At 40.0% G+C, this 21,861-nt stretch overlaps 3 protein-coding genes across 5 annotated transcripts in view; 2 read left to right on the plus strand and 1 right to left on the minus strand.

The window, feature by feature from the left end:
* The window catches only part of LOC111455445 (probable DNA helicase MCM9), a 29,884-nt gene extending 27,643 nt beyond the window's left edge, over positions 1-2,241 (minus strand). For all 3 annotated transcript variants that reach the window (XM_023097134.1, XM_023097133.1, XM_023097132.1), the window contains exons 1-4: positions 2,067-2,241; positions 1,872-1,974; positions 1,689-1,788; positions 1,443-1,581 (exon numbers count right to left, since the gene is read on the minus strand). In XM_023097134.1, coding sequence (XP_022952902.1) covers positions 1,443-1,581; positions 1,689-1,788; positions 1,872-1,974; positions 2,067-2,212 — 488 coding nt within the window. In that variant the 5' untranslated portion in view covers positions 2,213-2,241. The remainder of the gene's footprint in view (positions 1-1,442; positions 1,582-1,688; positions 1,789-1,871; positions 1,975-2,066) is intronic.
* A 1,797-nt stretch (positions 2,242-4,038) lies between these two features.
* Positions 4,039-8,556, plus strand: LOC111454946 (nitronate monooxygenase-like). Its single transcript, XM_023096432.1, has 6 exons — positions 4,039-4,305; positions 5,569-5,781; positions 6,013-6,108; positions 6,706-6,851; positions 7,189-7,408; positions 8,127-8,556. Exons 1-6 carry the CDS (start codon positions 4,171-4,173, stop codon positions 8,325-8,327), a joined length of 1,011 nt encoding a protein of 336 aa, XP_022952200.1. The 5' UTR covers positions 4,039-4,170; the 3' UTR covers positions 8,328-8,556.
* Positions 8,557-9,429: 873 nt separating this feature from the next.
* On the plus strand, positions 9,430-20,371 carry LOC111454947 (DNA repair protein XRCC4). Its single transcript, XM_023096433.1, has 5 exons — positions 9,430-9,633; positions 9,719-9,861; positions 17,824-17,952; positions 18,653-18,775; positions 20,004-20,371. Exons 1-5 carry the CDS (start codon positions 9,483-9,485, stop codon positions 20,157-20,159), a joined length of 702 nt encoding a protein of 233 aa, XP_022952201.1. The 5' UTR covers positions 9,430-9,482; the 3' UTR covers positions 20,160-20,371.
* Positions 20,372-21,861: the final 1,490 nt, after the last annotated feature.

Genomic DNA, 21,861 nt, shown 5'->3' on the forward strand with positions numbered 1-21,861 from the left:
TTTTTTTTTTTTTTTTTTTTTTTTTTTTTTTTTTTTTTTTTTTTTTTTTTTTTTTTTGTATATAAGAAACAATTTCATTGATGTATACAATTTATAAAATGGATGGATAATCTATGTTGGTGACACAATTTACACCAAGAAATAGCATAGTAAATGACTTGATCAAAGAACAATTCAAAGGTGTGCTCTTTGTCCAAAAGAAAACGCCCCTTTGATTCCTCTATTTCCATGTAACCCAAAAGAAGGCTCGGTTGATAATTACCCACAGTTTAGCTTTGGCATCCATATAAGGGTGGCCCAAATAAAGATTAAAATCCAGCGCATTGTTAAAAGGATTGGAGGAATAAAATTATACATTAGATTCATCACAAAAGTTATCCTTTTTACTTCATGTAAATGGATGTTCCACCAGATTTCAGCTACCTATTAAATATGAAACATCAATGACAAAAGAACAGTTATACCACGCAGTACTGCCTTTTTTGCAGAATGATTTTACATCATATTCAATTGTACAAAGCATTTTTTTATTCATGGGGCTATTTCAGACCAAAAACTGGAGGTACTATGGAAGCCGAATGCAAATGAAAACAGAAAAAGAAAAAACAAAACAAGAGGTTTATATATTATTGTTCTAAGATGTCGAGCAAATATCAAGATGTTGAGTAAAATGCTGAGGTGTTTAGTAATATAGAGAAAATGTCAGAAAATGCTGAGGAAATAGCTAGAAATATTGATACTCTCCACGCCACACTCACCCTCTTTTACTCTCTCGCTCCAAACCCCTCCCAGTATGTAACTTTTAATTATGTTTTTAGTTAAGTTTAACGCAACATTGTGAAGTTGTGCATGCTTCTACAAAGTGCTGTATTGAGTTTGGTGATATTTATCTATGTATGCAATTCTAATATTATGAGAATGTTTTTTTACAATCTTTCATAGTGAAAGGTGGCCAACTGGACGGTGGTCAGGGAAGGGGAAAGCCCATGGAAGTCTGTGGAAGGGGAAAGGGGGAAAGGAAAGGAGGCCATTATGTTCACAGCTATCACATTTATTATAGCAAAATTGAAATGCAAGGTTACCAAATACCAAATTACTAGAGTTTCTTTTCCTTCAAAAAGCATACGAACGTTCTCTAGCCCATTCAAGCTTGTCGATATTAATTCAGCAACAATTTTAGCATTAGTAATTGAACCTAAGAGCTTGGAAACTTCCCCTATTACGTCTCTAACATCCTTAAGGCTTCTATCTCCTCTGCAAAGCTTGAGAATATTCAAAATTAATACAACCGAGAAAGGAGAGGATGAAAAAGTGGATCATACAGTTGAGCCAAAGATGGTAGAACCGAATCATAACACGGTGAAAACTCGAACCAGCAATGCGTTGCATGTAAGTAGATAAGTAGACAAATGACGTTTGAAACTTGAGAAAATTCAACTCACTTGTGCTTGCATCTCCGGCAAATGTACCACCTCTCCCCCTCATACATCTTAATTGCCCCAGATCTGATTACCGTCCCTTTAAGTGTGAGAAGCACTCCACGATGCTTCACTCTGATAGACCCAATACTTGGAGAAGTCTCTAAAACCAAGCATAACGCGAACAATAAGAACTCAATTAAACGTAACCACACTATTAACAGGAGAGTAATCAACATTGCAGTAATAAACTCGGAAACAGAATCAAACCAGGCCATTCCAGAGGGGATCCGGCGACATTAATGCGAACATGGATGAAATCTTTCTTAATTCCATTTATACAACCTTTCGAATCACCCAAAGTGATCTTCTGCAACCACCACCACAAAAACGAACATCAACAACCCATGAGACGAGAATAAGTAAGCTTTGCAACACTATATGATTACAAACATGCGCCCAAACAGCTGCATCGTCAAAAATACGCAAGTACTCGGTCGGATGGGAGAAAACAAGACGAGCAAGAGGTGGATCGTCGTCCATCAGCTCTGCGAATCTGATTAATAGAACGAAGACGCGTGAAAAAAAAAAAAATGAGAAAACACGAGAATGAGAGAGGAAGACAAGGATGGAAATGGAATTGCTTACTCCACGAATAGAGGGTAATGGAGCTTAGGATCAGGGGAATGAGCAATGGAAAGAAGCTGATCGGAGTGGCGGCGAATTAGAAACGAAGCCAAGGCCTTGACGGGACTGGTTGCAGAGTCGTCCATTGCCGCCAAGGAGATGTCCATGGCTGAGAGAGTGAGCTGCTGTGGCCTCAAGTTTCAGGCAGAAGACTGGTGAGTTTGGGCGGGAACTGCTTTATATAGATGTTTACAGAAGAAAATTCCACGGCACGGTCCGTACGGAAACAATATTTTTATTTTTATTTTTATTTTTATTTTTATTTTTCATACACCCTTAATATATTATTTAATTATAATTAAATAATATATTTATGAAAAAAAAAAAAAAAAACTAAAATTTATCCCATTATTTCAATTTTAACCTTAAAATTTTAATTCTATCAAACTATATTTTAAATTTAGATAATTGTTGTAATTTTAATTATAAAAGTAAAAAATTGATGTAATATTATCTTTTAATAATTTTTCATAATATTAAGTTCACTTTAATTTTATATCCGTTGTTTTTCGTTACAATCTCTAATGTTTATCTATTAAGATTATTTCTCTATAATGAATTCTACACTTAAAGAGTGTTCGAATTATTTATTCTCGAGCACGTTTGACTTGTTCGGTCGGTCTTGCTTGTTGATCTTATATGTTGGATCGATCTTATACGTTCGATCAACCTTTGGCTTGTTGAGCTTGTATATGTGTGGATCGATCTGCCTTTGTTGTGTTTCGTATGTTTTTCATTTGGTATTTTACACGGAGAGATTTTTTCAATTAGGTTCGGGTCGCCATTCGAAGTAGTTTTTTTTTTCTTCGTACCATCCACTTTCACCTCCGTCGATTTGCTCTCCAACCGAGACATTTGCTACAGTCGTGTTTAATGTTGCTTTATTATACTTTAGTCATCTATAGCATACGTGCTTTTCCAATATTTATTTTATACATGGTAAATATGTTATTTGCTACTCACGGAATTAACGTGTTTATCTTGATGTTCAATAATCAAGATTCATACGTCTCTTTGTCTAGAACGGACAATTAAACCATCACTTTTGGATCGATGTCATCTTCAAACAGAAAAAGATAACACTCGTGAATCAATGTCCCCTTCAAATAAGAAAAAAAAAAACCACTAAAAGCAAGTTCACTCCTTAACGAAGCCACTGCCCATGAGTCGCCAGCTCATTCTTCAACAGGCACGTAGTCAGAGTCTTAGTCTCCTCCCACTGTTTGGAAGCTTACGGTTTCATGTTCTATTTCACTTCCCGATGGGGGTTATTTTCACCCTTCCCTCACGGTACTACTTCACTATCGATCACCCAAGAGTATTTAGCCTTGCAAGGTGGTATTTGCTGATTCACACGGGATTCCACCTGCCCAATGCTACTCGAATCAGAGCGTAAGCTAGTGATGCTTTTGGCTACTGGACTCTCGTCATCTAAGGTGCAGCACTTCACCGCTTCGCCTAGCAGCACGACGCTTGTATTACTTTCCCACAACCCCGTTTTCACAGTTTAGGCTGCTCCCATTTCGCTCGCCGTTGGTATTTCCTGTGTATTTTTACAGCAAAATAGGATTATCATATTACATGATCAGAAAAAATTTGACCAAAATAATATTTTAGAGTCTTAATATGAAATGCTTCAGAATCTAACAAATTTAATTAATTAATTTTTGTTTGTTGATAATATTAATTAAATTTAAGAAAAAATCCAAAATTATATTAAATGAAAGCTTTTTATTTTAATATAATTCCCTACCTACCTCAACGACATTATTTTTAATTTTATTTTCTATTCAAATAATGGGAGAGTAAATAATAATTCAAACAAAAAAACAAAATAAAATTAAAAAGGAAAAATTGCACACGTCTCTATTACGGCGTCGTTTAGTACAACTCGACGGATTAAAGCGAGTGTGCGGCGTATTTGCTTACGTGTTGAACCCGGCAGCTCTCACGTAACCTTCAAAGCCGCCTCTCCCATGGCTGCCACTGCCACTTCCTTCCGGTGTTTTAAAATTGGCTCTTATTCCAATCAATCCATCATTGCCCATCCAAGAGACAGAATCAGATGGATTCTGGAGGGATTCTCGGTTTCCGATACGGCATAGTTCAGGCTCCGCTTGGACCTGATATCTCCGGTCCTGAGCTTGTTGCGGCGGTCGCCAATGCCGGCGGACTCGGTCTTCTCAGATCCCCCGATTGGGTAACTTACTGTCTATTATTCCTTATTGTTCAATTAGTTTTGTTGGAAATGAGTGTAATCTGTTGTGGCGAAGCATCATCATCTGAGTTTCTCGTTTTGTAATGGATTCGTCTATTGATTGTTCGATCATACGTATGTCGTCGTCGGATTTTGAAACTTTTAACTGTTGATTAGTTTTATAGATTGGCGTTTTCTGATTTTTGCAACTGCGTATTGATTGTTTTTAAAGGAATGCGGACAATTTGGTGGTGATTTGTTGTGAAATTTTGGAGGAGTGTTGGGTTTAATTGGGACTTAGTCCGGGGAATCGATTATGTGAATGAACAGTTGAAATATTGATGTTGTCAATCTGTTCTTGTGGGCACTTTGTATTTGTTATGAATGTAAAGATTTCATTGAAACCTTCTCTTCCTTCGTTCTTTTTTTAGTCTAGAAATTATTTATAAAATTTTAGTATCAACGTGAGATCCCACGTTGGGAGAAGAACGAAACATTCTTTATAAGGGTGTGAAAACCTCTCCCTAGTAGACGTGTTTTAAAAACCTTGGGGGGAAGCCCAAAAGGGAAAATCCAAAGAGGACAATATCTGCTTGCGGTGGGCTTGGGCTGTTACAGTTGGTATCAGAGCCAGGCACTGGGCGGTGTGTCAACGAGGACGCTGGGCTACAAAGGAGGGTCTCACATTGATTGGAGAAGGGAACGAGTGCTAGTGAGGACGCAACATTCTTTATAAGGGGGCTCCGAAAGAGGGTAGATTGTGAGATTCCACATTGGTTGGGGAGGAGAATGAAGCATTCTTTATAAGGGTGTGGAAACCTCTCCCTAGCAGTCGCGTTTTAGAAACCTCAAGGGAAAGTCCAAAGAGGACAATATCGGCTAGTGGTGGGCTTGGGCTGTTACAATCCGTTTCATAACCATTTAGTCTTTTGTTGCAGAAGAGCTAATGTACTGTAGTATTTAGCTTTAGTTTCTACCTTTTGCAATGGTTTTGAGATTTTAGCCAAATTTAGAAAAAATCAATCAAATTTCTGGGAACTACATATTTTTGGTTTGTGAATCTTGCTTTGATCTAAAAAATATATGCATGTATTCAGCACTGAACAGGCTTATCTTCTTATATTGAAAAACATACAGTAAATTGATGATCAAATATAATGTCAAAAGGTGTATAGCTTGCTTCTCTTTTGTCCCAACTATTTATTTACATCTTTTCCTGTTTTCCACTCTAACCGAGTAGCATGGAGCTCATTTTATACGTACCAGGAATCGCCTGATTATGTACGAGAATTGATACGGAAGACCCGAGCATTAACAGATAAACCATTTGGAGTAGGTGTCATTTTAGCATTTCCCCATGAGCAAAATCTAAAGGCCATATTAGATGAGAAAGTAGCAGTTCTGCAAGTTTACTGGGGAGAATGTTCAAAGGATCTTGTGGACCAAGCTCATTCTGCTGGGGTGAAAATTATTCCACAAGTGAGTGTTTTCTTGCAAATCACATTAACAATGCGCGGCCACACGACCCAATTCAAGTAGATTTTTTCATTTTATTATTAAACTTATTATTATTCCAAGAATTTTTATGCGCATGGATGTGGAAGCGTTATCTGAAATCACCTTCAGGTGCTTCATTATTATGTTCTATGACGTTATCGGTCCCCTGTTCATGTTGTGGTATGTTACAATTTTTAAAAACTACTTTTGCAGGTTGGGAGCGTCGAAGAAGCGAGCAAAGCAGTTGATGTTGGTGTTGATGCAATAATCGTGCAAGGTCGGGAAGCGGGAGGGCATGTTATTGGTCAAGTATAGACCTTCTTCTTCCCAGAAAACTTATTTAATTCGTGATGCTATTGTATTTGTTTCTAGGCTTCTTCCGTCATAGTTTCTTTTTCATTTGCTAAATTGCTCGTGGGCTATGTTTTTGCACGGTTCTTCTCCTTCGCAACAAGTTCTCTAAATTACTAGAAAAATAAAGGAAAAGCATCTGTTTCTCAATTCATTAAGAAACTGTTGTCGTATATCAGGTATCTCCCGACTTACCCTGCTCTGAGTTCATCGTTCGAAGGGTATCGAGTTTGAAATCCCCTTGGAGAGAACTAGATTTTTTAATATTAATCTTTATCATAAAAGTATTTGGCCATTCTTCCTTTTTGACATTAATCATGCATATACATTTCGATTACTTGCCTACTTTTTTTCTTTAAATTTCACTATGTTGTATGAACTGCTGGTGTTTTTATTTGTTGCTTCCAGTCGTTGATATTCATTTGGATCATGTTTTCATTAGTCATGTTCTTCACCTCTCTTCACATTTGTGTTTCAACTATATCATAACTTTTCTCAAATCATTATTTGAAAAAATGAAAATAGTTTACAGAAGTTTGACTTGATTCTTTACAGGAAGGTTTGATATCCATCTTACCGAGAGTAGTTGATATTGTTGGGAATGAAGATATACCTATAATTGCGGCTGGCGGTATTTCAGATTCTCGAGGTTATGTTGCTGCCCTGGCCCTGGGCGCTCGTGGTGTCTGCCTCGGAACTAGGTTAGAAAAAGCTGAACTGTGACCTTTCGACTCGGAAAACATATTTTAAAAAGTTGGCAGATCCATGCTACAAAATGGTGCTCGATTAGAAACAATACCCGGTATCGAAAATAGAATACTGCCACACGTTCAGAGGCAGAAAGCCTTTTTTTCTTTGGTGTAATCCAAAAGTTGCTGTTATCTTGCTATATTAGATAATCTAATAGCAAAACATATCTCATAAGTTTTAGATAGTATCACCATTGATCTTTTGCATCTTCTGAGATTTAAATTTTACGTTTTAAATGTTTGTTGTGATAGTTATTTTGAGTGCGAAGAACTAAATGAAATATTGCAGATTTGTTGCTACTGAAGAAAGCCATGCTCACCCTGCATACAAGAGGAAGTTGGTAGAACTGGATGCAACTGATTATACGAACATTTTTGGGCGTGCAAGATGGCCCGGCGCACCCCAGCGTGTTCTACAGACACCCTTTTACGATGATTGGAAGTCGCTTCCTGCCAACGAAAACGAAAGCAATCAGCCTGTCATTGGCCGCTCAACAATTAATGGCTTGGTGAGCTCTCCCCTTATTTCTTTTCTACTTAAACAGGTGCATAAAAGAGATATTTATCTTCCATGATGTGAGATCCCACATCGGTTAGAAAGGAGAACGAAGCACTCTTTATAAGAGTGTGGAAACCTCTCCCTAGCATATATGTTTTAAAAACCTGGAAGCCCGAAAGGGAAAGCCCAAAGAAGACAATATCTGCTAGCGATGGACTTGGACCATTACAAATGATATCAGAGCCAAGTTCCAGCCGATATGTCAGCGAGGAGGCTGAGCCCTGAAGTGGGGTGGACATGAGCGGTATGCCAGCAAGGACACTGGGCCCCGAAGGAGGGTGGATGGGGGGAGGGTCCTACATCGATTGGAGAAGGGAGCGAGGGCTCCGAAAGGGGTGGATTACGAGATCCCACATCGGTTGTGGAGGAGAACGAAACATTCTTTATAAGAGTGTAGAAACCTCTCCCTAGCTTACATGTTTTAAAAATCTTGAGAGAATCCTGAAAGAGAAAGCCCAAAGAGGACAATATCTACTAGCGGGTGGTGGCTCATTAAAAAAAAAGGAGTTGCTTCCATTTATTCTTCATGCTGGAAGAAACTCTGCCGTCAGTTTATACGCTGGATCATTAAAAGACGAAATATTCATGTCGAAAACGAAAAAGTTGAGGATATTCTGTTGTTCTTCTCTCCGAACATTCTTCATTTAATACATTCATGCCTGGAACAGGACATAGATGTACGGCGCTTCGCAGGAACCGTGCCAAACGCAACGACAAAAGGCGACATCGAGAGCATGGCAATGTATGCGGGGCAAGGAGTAGGACTAATCAAGGAGATACTACCAGCAGGAGAAGTGGTAAGAAAGCTGGTTGAAGGTGCTCAACATCTGATCCAAACACATTTAAGTAGTTTTGTTCATAAAGATTGATGCTCAGAGCTCCAATATTTTTTGTTTCCTGAAAGAAATAAGTTCAAAAATCCATATGTAGATATAGATGAATGTCTGAAAGATTGATCTTCACAAGTTTAAATAAAAGTAGTAACTGGTATTTGCTGTCTTGTTCGTGTCAGTATCAGTGCCATTTCAGGTCCTTATATCCTTAAAGCTTGTCTGGATTGATATCTTTATGTTATTAAGGTCGTTTTTGTTGTGTTTTTGGGTATCTGTTCTTTGTGGACATGTGAAATTGATAGATTATGCCTAACCTCCAAAGCTAAAACACATTATTCCCATAGATATTCCTCTTAATCATAATCTTTTGCTTATCGAATTAAAAGCGGAAAAATGGTCGAATACACGAAGGTTAAAATTTGAAATAAACAACTTTGCATTTAAAACGCCTTTAAATTTAAAACCGAACAACTCATCACTTCAAACATTGATTCGTCTGAAATAATTATATTTTACTAACTAAACAATTTTTACTGATTTAGTTAAAAAAAAACTTTAATCTATAGTGTCATCTGATCGATTATGCATAGTTCAATGGATTTTGTTTTTATCTTTCATTTCTATTACGAGCTATATTGCTACAATTTGAAGGCAAGTCTTCCCCTGTTATTTGTAAAAATTTGTGTCTAGCATTCAGAATTTAATGTGTTCCACATTCTCATGCGACATGGTTATGTTACCTACTCCTCACTTCTCAAAAGCGAGACTATCTCCATAAACTAACACGAGTTATTCCTAACATGTTTTATTCTTACTCACATACATCCCGATAAAATTTATTAGATATCACCAACATTGAATTAGTCAAAGTACAACATGCTTGACCATAACATTGTTGTGTGATTGAGTATGTGAGAAGGAAGGTACGTCTTGTTGATATAGATAATGACTTTCAATTATTTTAATTTATTAGCTATTCTATCCTCCATCGTTTCCATCCAAATATAAGAATTAAACGTCTAATATGAATATAATATAAATAAGTATTTTAGTTTATTAATTTTTATTTAGTAATTTTAATATATATATATATATACTTTAATTTGTTGATTTTATTTTTAAATACCCTGCACCCCCTTGACTTTTAGCAACCTTCCTCCATTAGCCTTTTCAGAGACGAAGAAAAGCGCCATGGACGCGATCAGACACACATGCCTGAAGCTTGAAGTACCAACCAACGCGCAACCGGACGGAAGAGTCTCCATCTTCGTTAAAGGCACTTGGTATCAGCACCGCTTCGATCTCTCCATCACCGACGGCCTCAACGCTTGGACGTGCCATGGTGCCATTTCTAAAACCACCACTGAATTAATTCTTCTTAGTTTTCTTCTTATTTCTATGTTTGACCTTGAATTTGTGCTGTACAGCGACGGAGGACGAGGTTCGGTTGCGCGCTGAACAATGGGACCAAGAACCGTCGGACTATGTGTCCTTGGCCGAGCGCTATTTAGGGTTTCAGCAGCCTGATTCGGTCTATGGCTTTGCCGATGTTGGAAATGGGGACAAGAGGGTTTGTGCTATTTCGATTTCATATCCTTATTTGGTATTTTTTTTATCCCTTAGTCGATACTGAAGAGGAAATCGAAGATTTATCAGGCTTTAGGAAGAAGACCATAGCTTCTCAATTTGACTTCAAATTCGCCTCTTTGAATGCCTTTATTGTTGTTGAAGAGTAATTGAATGGAAATTTGGCTGAATAGTTTTAGCTTCTAGGTTTACTAGTGAGTTATTAGCAATTTGGCAATGGACTATTGAAAAAACAAATATTTTTTTGTTTGATAATGTAGGTGCAAAATAACCTTCCTAAGCACCACTAAGAGAAGTAGGTTGTGACCCTCACATGTTAAGACAGACAAGGGGCAACCCTCAAGTGGCGCGCGACCAAGGAGGACGGTGCATCATCTAACACACCAAGAGTGTGCATTGAAGCTAAGCCAAGCATATGCAAAATTCAGAGAAAGAGGCAACACAAGTGTCTAAGACAAACTCGAAAAGGGCTGGATAGGGTCCCAGGCCATAACCTCAGCAGTCAGAATTTCGGTATGAGTTTCAGCCGATATGAAAGATAAAAGCTCACTAGATTTGATGTTAATCGGATACTCGACAGACTATGCGCGAGGCTGTATGTCCGCTCGCCAAAATGATGTTTACTCGAGAAAGATTGAAAATGTCTCAAAATGTACTATAGGGGGAGGCATGATGTCAGCTCTCCACCACCCCTGGGCTCTGTGGCTTAAGTGAGCTATCCTGTGGCACATGCGTGTGTCACAGTGAGGGCGGGCGTTTCGAGACGAGTGTTTTGGGCATCTTTCTTTGGAATGGGGTTTTCAAGGACAGTACCGGACAACACGAGGTGTGTCGGTATTGCACCCCAATCCATTTGTTGGAGGTTAGATTATGAACCCATTATTCAGAACGGATGTCGTAAATGTTCTAACATGGACACGGGAGAGTCCAATGCCCGATAAGAACTTGGATGGATTGATGTTCGGAATGTCCCGATGAGATGAGATGAGACGATGCATTGAGAGACCTTGGCCTCGAGTAGAGGCAAGGTCGAGTCAGATGACTTGGCCTAGTGTAGAGGCAAGTTAGTTGTGTCGCAGATGATTGAACATGCACGCGCAGGTGGCATGTGTGGCCGAACAAGTTTGGATTCCGCACAAGTGATGTTCGGTTGGCGAAGACAAACCTCGCCTAAAATCAGACAAAGTCACAAAGGCGCGCAAAAAATATATATGGGGTTTGGGTTCCCCTCAAGGCTGGTTGTGAGCATGTCAAGATCACGACGCCGCACGGTTGAAAAAGTACGATTGTGACAGTTGGTATCAGAGCCACACTTTGTGTGTCTAAGTCAAACAAGACAAAAAACTCGAGGGCCGAATGAAGACTTAGCAAGTGTGTCGTTAGTGCCAGATTGGGCAGGACAGTTGTGAGTCAGAATCAAGAATTGCTTTGTGGGTCAAAAGCTGGACTCCCTAAGGAGGAGTCTTACTCGTCAATGAAGCACAAACCAAGTTTATTTGCCGAAGGCTTGGGAGTTCAAATGGGCAGACAGTGAACTAGAAGGTCTACCAGGTCGGTGGCTTCGAAAAAGCCATTCGTATTAGAGGAATAATGCCAATGGTCACAAGCAAAGAAACTGGTCTTAGATGAGACATGCGCCGACTGAGTGCCAAATATGCATAACGAAAGTTCATATGGGTGGATGATGTTGCTACATAGAGACAACTGAGTTAAGTGGGGGAAAGCCCGAGAGAATGGGTTGCTCACTTCGTAGAAGTGTTCTAAGAAGCACACATGTGTTCCTTGAGCCATTACCTCATGCCCAAGGAGGATGACTTTACAAGAGTGTTGAGACCAACATTCGCTCGAGAGGAGAGCATCAGGCTGAACGTGGGCAACACAGTGAAACGAATCTACAACAAAACTAGAGAAGTGTCAGTGCAATGTTTGCCACATGAAGGTGGCTAATTGAGAAGTTGGTTAAAGTGTAGTGCCAACACATGACTGAGTTACAAGCTTCTAAACTTTGCTTCCAAAAAGGGTGGTGACCTAATAAGAGAATGTCGACTTACAGATCTCTATGCAACTCAGAGAATATGACGGTTTGGGCCATGATAGCTACGTTTGGGGTGCGCTCCCTCTAGCTCAGGAGAGAAATACTGATGCTAGTTTTTGTCATGGTTTGTCTGGTGAGTCTAGGACCGAGTCCGAAAAGTAGGCGAAGTTAGGTCCATGGAGGGATAGCCCACATCCATTGGGCAAGTTGTGTTTTGCCGTACTTATGCTGTGAGTCTCGGAGACCGAGAGAAGATCCAACAGTGGGATATCCCATAAGTAGTGCGCAAGTTTCTGTATTCATTCTGAAAACACGAGCAAATCAGCGGGTCGAGTGAACAACCAGTTCGATGTTCGAGTCGTCATCGGGATGATACCGAGATTAAGTGGGGAGAATGTCACAATCGACAATACGATTGTGCTCCCAAGTAAGTCATTGAGGACGATGACTAGGTTAAGTGGGGGAGAGTGTCAAATCTCACTAAGAGAAAGTAGGTTATGATCCTCACATGCCAAGAGGAGACAAGAGGCGACACTCAAGTGATGCCAATCCGGCCACGTGAGGGCCAAGATTGAGAAGTGTCATGATGTGACCGAGGAGGACAGTGCATCATCCAACACACCAAGAGTGTGCATTGAAGCTAAGTTGAGGCATATGTAAAGTTCGAGAGAATGAGACGATACGAGTATTGTAGACAAGCTCGAAGAGGGTCGAGAAGGGCCCCGGGCCATAACCTCAAAAGTCAGAGTTTCAATATGAGTTTCGGCATGCGGCTCAGGAATTAAGTCCGTCAATATGAGAGATGAAAACTCACCAAATTTGGTGTCTATCGAATACTCGACGGACTATGCACGAGACCGTATGTCCGCTCGCCAAAATGACGTTTACGAGAAGGATTGGAAATGCCTCAAAATGTATCATAGGGAGAGGCATGTTGTCAGCTCTCTAGTTCCCCTGAGCCTTGTGGCCTAAGCAAGCTACCATGTGGCACATGCGTGTGTCACAGTGAGGGCGAGCATTTCAAGACGAGTGTCTCAAACGACTAATTTTGAAATGCATTTTTTCAAGAACAGTACAAGACGACACGGGTGTGCCGATATTACGCCCCAACCCATGTGTTAGAGGTTGGATAATGCACCCGTTATCCGAAACGGATGCCGTAAATGAAGCATGGACACGAGAGAGTCCAATGGCCGATAAGAACCTGGATGGATGGATGTTCGGGATGTCCCGATGAGATGAGACGATGACATGCAACGTTGCATTAAGAGACCTTGCCGCCGAGTAGAGGCAAGGTCGAGCCAAATGATTTGGCCTAGTGTAGAGGCAAGTTGGTTGTGTTGCAGGTGGTTGAACATGCACGCGCAAGTGACATGTGTGGTTGAACAAGTTTGGATTCTGCACAAGTGACGTTCGATTGATGAAGACAAACCTCGTCTAAGGTCTGACGAAGCCGTAAAGCCGGACAAAAAGTATATATGGGGTTGGGTTTTCCTCAAGGCTGGTCCTGAGTGTGTCAAGATCATGATGCCACATGGTTGAAAAAGTACGACCGTGACACTTGGCATAACAGAAAGTGAGAACTTTTGTTGAAGCACTATTTTTTTTTCTTAAAATCATAGAGATTACACGATTAGATGACATGTGTACTATATGTTTATGTCACAATCGTACATTTTCAACCATACAACTCATGATCTTGACATACTCATGACAATTCTTGAGAGGAACTCAAGTCCCATACACATTTTTTTGTCCATCTTTGTTGCTTCGTTGGACCTTAGGCGAAGGTTGTCTTCGTCAATTGAACACAATTTGTATGGAATCTAAGCTTGTTTGGCCACACATGTCGTCCATGTGTACATGTTCAATCATCTGCGACTCCATTCGATTTGCCTTTACACTGGACCAAGCCATTAGGCTTGACCTTTCCTTTACTCAGGGCCAAGGTCTTTCACATGTGACGCTGTATCTCAACTTGTCATCTTAGTTTCCAATTAACACGATCCACGTACCTTGATGTCATCCTAAGTCTTGGGATGTCATCAACTATCAAAACTCACTCATACATGTCCATCGAGAACGAACCCATGCATCGTTCATATTATCGGGGCTTCCCGAAAGTCCATCCATCCGAGTTCTATCGAGGCATTGGACCCTCCAATGTCCATGTCAAATCATTTTCGGACTCCATATCGAATAGCGGGTGCATATACCAACCTCTGACACATGGGCAGGGGTGCGTTCTTGGCATACCCGTGACGTCCAACATTGTCCTTGAAAGACCCATTTCAAAGGAAATCGCCTAAGATACTCGTCTACAATGTTCGCCCTCACTGTGACACACATATGTGCCATAGGATAGCTCGCTTAGGTCAAAGGGTCTAGGGGTGGTGGAGAGTTGACACCATGTTTTCCTCTTAATACATTTTGAGGCATTTTTGGTCTGTTAGGAGTAGACATGATTTTGGCGAACAGTCATACGATCTCGTGGAGCGTCCGTTCAGTGTTCGATCAACACCAAATTTTGCGAGCATTCATATTTCATAAGAACATACTTAACTCCAGAGCCATATGCCTAAATTTCTTTTGGAACCTCGACTTTTGAGGTTAAGGCACGAAGCCTTACCCGATCGTTTATCGAGCTTGTCTTTGTCCCTCTTGTCTACTTGTTGCCTCCATCTTGCTTATGCCTCATCTTGACTTCAATGCACATCTCTTTGGTGTGTTAGATGATGCAATGTCCTCATCGGTTGCATCATGACACTCTTTTATCTTGGCCTTCGTATGGTCACATGGACACCACTTTAGGGGCGCTGCCTTATTTGTCGCATGTGAGGGTCACAACCTACTCTCTTCATAGTATGGTTGTGACATTCTCCCTTACTTAAACTAGTCATCGCCTTCAATGACTCTCTTGGGGGCACAATTGCTCCATGGATTATGACACTCTCCCCCACTTAATCTCGACATTGTCCTCGATGGCGTTATGAACTTTGAACTAGTTGCTAACTTAACCCGCTTAGCTTTATCATGCTCTAGAGTGAATATGGAAACTGCATACTACTTATGAGCTATCCCACCGACGGACCTCTCCGAGACTCGCAGTATAATCACGGTAAAATAATTGCCCAATGGTTGTGGGCTATCCCATCTGAGGTTCTCTCTTGCCCTTCTCTTGGATTTGGCTTAGGGCTCACCAGACAAACCATGACAAAACTAGTGTCGGCATATCTTTGCCTAAACTAGGGAGAGTGCTCCCAAACATGGCTACTTTCGACTTAACCATCGTATTCTTTGAGCCGCATTGTTATCTGTATCACGACATCTCCTCGTCATAGCCACATCCCTTTATGGTGGTAAGGTGGGTTTGTGTATCATGACATTTTTTCGTCAGTCACAATCGTTTTTGGAAGAAAGGTCTGGAAGTTTGTGACACAGTCCCATGTTGGCACTACATTTTAGCCAACTTCTCAATTGACCACCTTTATGTGGCAAAGCTTGCTTTGATACTTCTCTGGTCTTGCTGTAGCTTCATCTCTATTTCCACGTCTCACTGGTGCTTTCTTCTTGAGTGAATGCAGGTCTCGACTCTTTTGAGAAGTCACTCACCTTAGGCATTAGGAGATGACTCAAGGAATACACGTGTGCTCACTCTTTGGAGCACATCCACGGGGTGAGCAACCATTCACTCGGGCTCACCCCCATTTTGAACTCGACTGCCTCTTTGTAGCTATGTGGTCCCCCATAAGGACTTGCGTTGTGCTCAATTTGGCACTTGGTCGACACATGTCTTGCTTGACCCCCTATTTTTTTGCTTGCAACCATTAACACTATTCCTCTAATGCGAATGGTTCTTTGGAAGACATCTGACCTAGTGTGCATTCTAATTCTTTGTTTCTCAATTCAGAACTCCCAAGCCCTTGGCAAATGAGCTTGGCTCGTGCTTCACTGATGGGTAAGACTCCTCCCTAGGGAGTCTGACTTTAATTCACAAAGCTAATTTGGATTTTGGCTTGCAACTATTCTAACCATTCTGGCATTTGTGATACACTTGAAAGTCTTCGTTCAACCCTCGAGTTCTTTTCCTAACATCTTGTCAGATATAGACACACAAAGTGTAGCTCTGATACCAATTGTCACGATTGTACTTTTTCAACCGTGTGACGTTATGATCTTAACATGCTCATGACAAGCCTTAAGGAGAACCTAAGCCCCACATATATTTTTCGCCCATCTTTGTGGCTTCGTCGGACCTTAGCCGAGGTTTGTCTTTGCCAATTGAACACAACTCGTGTGGAATTCAAGTTTGTTTAGCCAAACACGACGACTATGTTCAATCATTTGCGACCATGTTCGACTTGTCTCTACACTTGGCTAAGTCATCTGACTTGACCTTGCCTCTACTTGGGGCCAAGATCTTTCACATGAAGCGTCGCATCTCAATTTGTCATCGTGGTTCCCAATTAACATGACCCACATATCTTGATGCCATCCCAAGTCTCAGGATGTCATCGACCATCAAAGCTCACTCGGACATGTCCATCGAAAACGGACCCATGTAGTTCATATTATTGGGGACTCCCGAACATCCATCCATCTGGGTTCTATCTTGGTATTGGATCCTCCCGTATCCATGCCAAATCATTTACGGACTCTGTATTGGATAGCGGGTATTGAGCCTCTAACACATGGTTGGGGTTGTTGCACACTCGTGTCGTCTGACACTGTCCTTGAAAGATCCATTTCAAAGTAAGTCAACGAGACGCTCGTCTTGCAACACTCGCCTTCACTATGACGCATGTATGTGCCACAAGATAGCTCGCTTAGGTCATAGGGCCCAGGGGTGGTGGAGAGTTGACACCATGCTTTGTCCTAAGGTACATTTTGAGGCATTTTTAGTCTGACAAGAATAAATATGATTTTGACAAACGGTCATACGTTCTCGTGGAGCGTCTGTTCGGTGTCCGATTGACACCAAATTTGGTGAGCATTCATTTTCATATGGACGGACTTAACTCCAAAACTGTATGCCCAAACTTATTTCGGAACTCCGACGTTTGAAATTAAGACCCAAAGCCCTACCCGACCGTTTATCAAACCTATCTTTATTCCTCTTGTCTACTTGTTGCCTCAATCTTACTTATGCCTCATCTTGGCTTCAATGCACATCTCTTTGGTGTGTTAGAGGATGCAGCGTCCTCCTCGATCACATCATGACATTCATCTATCTTGGTCACATCATGGCATTCATTCATCTATCATGGTCCTTGCCTGTCACTTGAGGGTTGCCTACCCTTGAAAGATTAACTAAATACAAGGGCACACTTGAAAGATTAACTAGGGTACATTTTGGTCGCTAAGGTTGGAGATTGAGTATATTTGGTCCTTAAGGTTTTGAAAGATACACTTTAGCCCTTTAAGTTTTGGAAACGGATTGAAATGGCCCCCAACTTCTTTGATCGTTCGCAACTAACGGCAAGATGATGTGACGATTAAATTGCTGACTTCATCTTGCTGATATGGCAAAATATATTAGTTTAACAACATTTTTTCATTTCTAAAATTTCTGTCTCCTTCCTTCCTCTCCGCTGGTGAATCTTGCAGCTCCTCATCGTCTCCCTTCTCATGAACTAAACTGTTTCTTTTGCACTTTGATGGACAAAATAGACACCAAAAGTATAGTTTACTATTAAATCAGATTAAGCTTGGTTAAAATTTTTATAGTCTAGAATAAATTTTAGAATTTGATTATAATAATCAATCTCTTTGTGGGCTGGATGGTTTTGATATGGTAATCTTATGAACTCGGAAGAGGGATTCGATTATCTCAACGATAAAGTTCGAGGTTTCATTTTATTTTAATCTTTGGATGACATTGATTAGCACTTTGTTTTGGTTCTTTTGTAGCTTTCTTGGACATTTAACAAAGAAGGGATGAAGTTAGAATGGCGATGGAAATGTCGACAGGCATCGGATAATAAGACTACTACAGCAGGAATATTGGACTTTCTCATGGATGCAAACATAAGGCTGAGCGTAATACTATGCCTCCTTGTTGTGTTTACAATGTTTTAGATTTTCTCAAGGTTACTTCTATTCAGCTGTTTGTCTGTACTTCCCATTAATTTCATGAGCATACTGTTCCATATCTAATACTGTGCCTCCTTGTTGTGTTTACCAATTCACTTCATATGGCATTTGAGCATTTGAGTTGTGACTTAGAGATGCTCTTGGGGAGGAGAACGAAACACCCTTATAAAGGGTGTGGAAACCTTTCCCGAATAGATGTGTTTTAAAGCCTCGAGGGGAAGCCCAAAAGGGAAAGTCCAAAGAGGACAATATCTGCTAGTAGTGGGCCTGAGCCCTTACAAATAGTACTAGAGGAGGCTGTTCCTCGAAGGGGGTAGACACAAGGCGGTGTGCTAGTAAGGACGTTGGGCCCTGAAGGGGGTGGATTTGGTGGGGTCCCACATCGACTGGAGAAAGGAATGAGTGCCAGCGAGGACGCTGGACCTTGAAGGGGGGTGGATTGTGATATCCCATATTGGTTGGGTAGGAGAACGAAACATCCTTTATAAGGGTGTTGAAACCTTTCCTTAGCATATGCGTTTTAAACCCTTGAGGGGAAGCCCAAAGAGGACAATATCTGCTAGCGGTGGGCCTGGGCCTGGGCCGTTACATGCTCTGCGTTAATTTTTTCTTATAACTTATGCCTGCTTGATTTTTGTATGCATAGGAAGAGGTTGTGAGAAAAACTCAATCATTTGAGAAGCTGAAAGTGGAGTCTGAGAAGTGTTTGGCTCAGAGCGAGAGGATTTGTGAAGAAAAGGTGGAGTTTGAAACTGCACTATATGCAAAGGTACTGAAAGTTTCATATACTTATGATTTAAATTTCACCCCATCTGTTTTCTTCTTTGTCATCTCTGTAAAAGCTATACCATTCTGAATTATTGCTTCTTCAAAAATCATGCTACACTTTAGCTTCAAAAGTGTAACATGATGCAATATGTACTTATTCATTTTATCAGTGGAGAAGCTTTGTTCTTTGCATTTGAAAATGTAGCATGATGTCTTGTGGTCGGAAAAACTACTGTTTATGTAATTGTGTTTTCTCTGTAACTAATTATGAGATCTCACGTCAGTTGGGGAGGAGAACCAAACGTTCTTTGTAAGGGTGAGGAAACGTCTCCCTAACAGACACGTTTTAAAAACCTTGAGGGGGAGCCCGAAGAGGAAAGTTCAAAGAGGACAATATCTGCTAGCGGTGGGCTTGGGCTGTTACAGTTACGATCTTGCACCATATTTGAACCACGAACCCACCGTGCTACCAACTTAAGATTTAACAAATACACCGGTGTTCCTCTTTCTATTTTGCTATGGTGTCGAGACTCGAAAAAAGGTATCAAGTGGATGCAGTGCAGGGATTTCAAGTTTAGGATCATCTGATTGGTTAATTTATGAAGTATTTTTAAAGTTTAGAAAACGTGTGTTTAGAAAAAGGTATCCAGTAGAGGGTTTGGGCTCTTACAAATGGTATCAAAGCCAGACACCGAACGATGTGCCAACAAGGAGACTAAGCCCCAAAGGGGGTGGACACGAGACGATGTGCTAGCAAGGACGTTGGCTCCCAAAGGGGGTGGATTGAGAGAGTCCCACATCGATTGAAGAAAGGGAACGAGTGCTAGCAAAGACGCTAGGCCCTAAAGGGGGGTGGATTGTGAGATCCCACATCGGTTGGGGAGGAGAACAAAACACCCTTTATTAGGGTGTGGAGACCTCTCCCTAGCAAACACGTTTTAAAAACATTGAGGATAAGCCCAAAGATATTCTCATCTCACATCCTATTAGTTTTTAACAAACATTATAAGTAATTGTGTTCTTGTCGTGTTGCATGTATGATGTGTTCGTGTGTCTATCCCTTAGGACTTGGGAAATGATATGTATTGTCCATAGTATTGAAATGCAGCGTTGATGAACAAATAATAAATTTCCAGATCTGTTTGAATGAATGTTTCATGTATTACTGAAATGGCACCACTTGTTGTTTCTTACTTGAAATCTGTAAATGTTGTTTTGATTGCTTCCAGTTTCTAAATGTCTTGAATACAAAGAAGGCAAAACTTAGAGAGTACAGAGATCAGTTTCCAAAACAGACCACAACTAGCAGCAAACTTAAACAAGACGACGAGTACTCTGATAAAACCGAATCGTTTGACGATGATAGCGATGCCGAAAAGAACTGACGAAGAACAACGTTGAGACTTAACGCAAGGAATCTTACATCAAATAAGTTGGATTTGTTAATCCATATTAGTACGTTAAACATTTTCTTTGTTTTTCGAGTATGGGAGAGAAGATTTGAATCTCCAATATCAAGATAGATATATTTACCGATGAACTAGGTTCATATTGACATTAGGGAACAACGACAAATACTATGTTCATATTGCTCAATTGTATAATATGAACTCCAAGGACGATGGATTTCATTTCTTTTTAGATTGTTACAAATTTTGTGGGGATAATAATTTAGAGTTATGGTATTTCATTAGTGTATTTTTAAGAGTTATTTATTTATTTTAAGGTTATATTTATACCGTGGCTAATTGTGTTCATAAAATATGAAAGTCAATACATTTGTTATTTTCTAGGAGATTTGAAAAATGTAGTAAAAAAAATATTTGTGTTTTTTTTTAGCTAATGACTAAGTTTATGTAGTTTAGATTGCTTGTTTAGAATCATTCAAGCGCATTATAATCGATCTTACTCGTTGAGTGATTCGAATTTCAAACAAGTGTTTTTGCCTTAAGATATTTTAGATATTTTATCAACAAGGAAATTCGAATCTTAGTTTTCTAGAGAAATTTCATATTATTAAAATCACTCCACAAATAAGATTGATCATGTCCCGCTCTAATGATTCTAAATCTGTAATTTAAATTATATAGAATTGCAAAGAAACTTAGCCCTTAACGATAAGAAAGCGTAAATGCTAATTTTACTACTTCTTTCGAGTCTCCTTTACAAAAACAACAATGCATGACTTTTACGGCCTCAAAAGTATATATGTACACGTATACTTTAAGACCATAATTATAAATGTAGTTTTAAAATAAATAAAGTCTTAAAATATATTAATAAAAAGAATAATCGTCCACCCATAATTTGATTTAAACGAACATTTTTTTTAATATATTTTCATTGAAGTTTATTTGCAATATTCCCTTTTCGTTCTCAAAAGTTCAATTTTATTCTCTTGAAGTCTCTAAGACATGAAGTACGTGGTGGACTCATAAAAAGATAGGTGGTAACATTAAAACTTATCCAACTCACTCCAAAATTTAAAATAAACTAATGAAGTGTAAACTTAACTTTCCTTTACGCTCAAATCAGATGACACTATTGGTACTATCTCTATGAATACTTTACCCCGTTACGAACTCAAGATCCTTAAGTTCTAGGCTTAGTTGGTTTTGGGGTCTAAACACGGTTTCCTTTTAAAACAGTAACTGGGAGCTTGGTTCTTTGTTAACTCTTTCGTCTTTATGGCTATGCCAAAACTTGTCATATCCAAGACTATCAGTGTCCCAACCATCACGTGGCTTGACACTGACACTTGACAGCCTCTTGCCTTCTCAAAGGGTTCTACATTTATCTCTGTTGGGTAGCCACGGACAACACAAAAACTAGCGGTTCTAATTCTATCCTTACTTATTTAACAAAATTGGTGGAAACGAAAGAGTGGATAGAGCCAAAATCAAACAACACTCGTCTAAAGTGTCCTAAGATAGACAAAATACTTGTGACTGTAGTGTTTGAGATTTCGACCTCGTGTCCAATAGTGACATATCGACCTTGCTGCTAGGTTGACTTACCTCGGGCTAACTGATATCGATGATCATATTACCCTGAGATATCATAAAGCTACATGGCCCTCCCTGCGGC

The sequence above is a fragment of the Cucurbita moschata genome, unplaced genomic scaffold, assembly GCF_002738365.1.
Source record: "Cucurbita moschata cultivar Rifu unplaced genomic scaffold, Cmos_1.0 Cmo_Scf00017, whole genome shotgun sequence".
NCBI classification, from domain to species: Eukaryota; Viridiplantae; Streptophyta; class Magnoliopsida; order Cucurbitales; family Cucurbitaceae; genus Cucurbita; species Cucurbita moschata.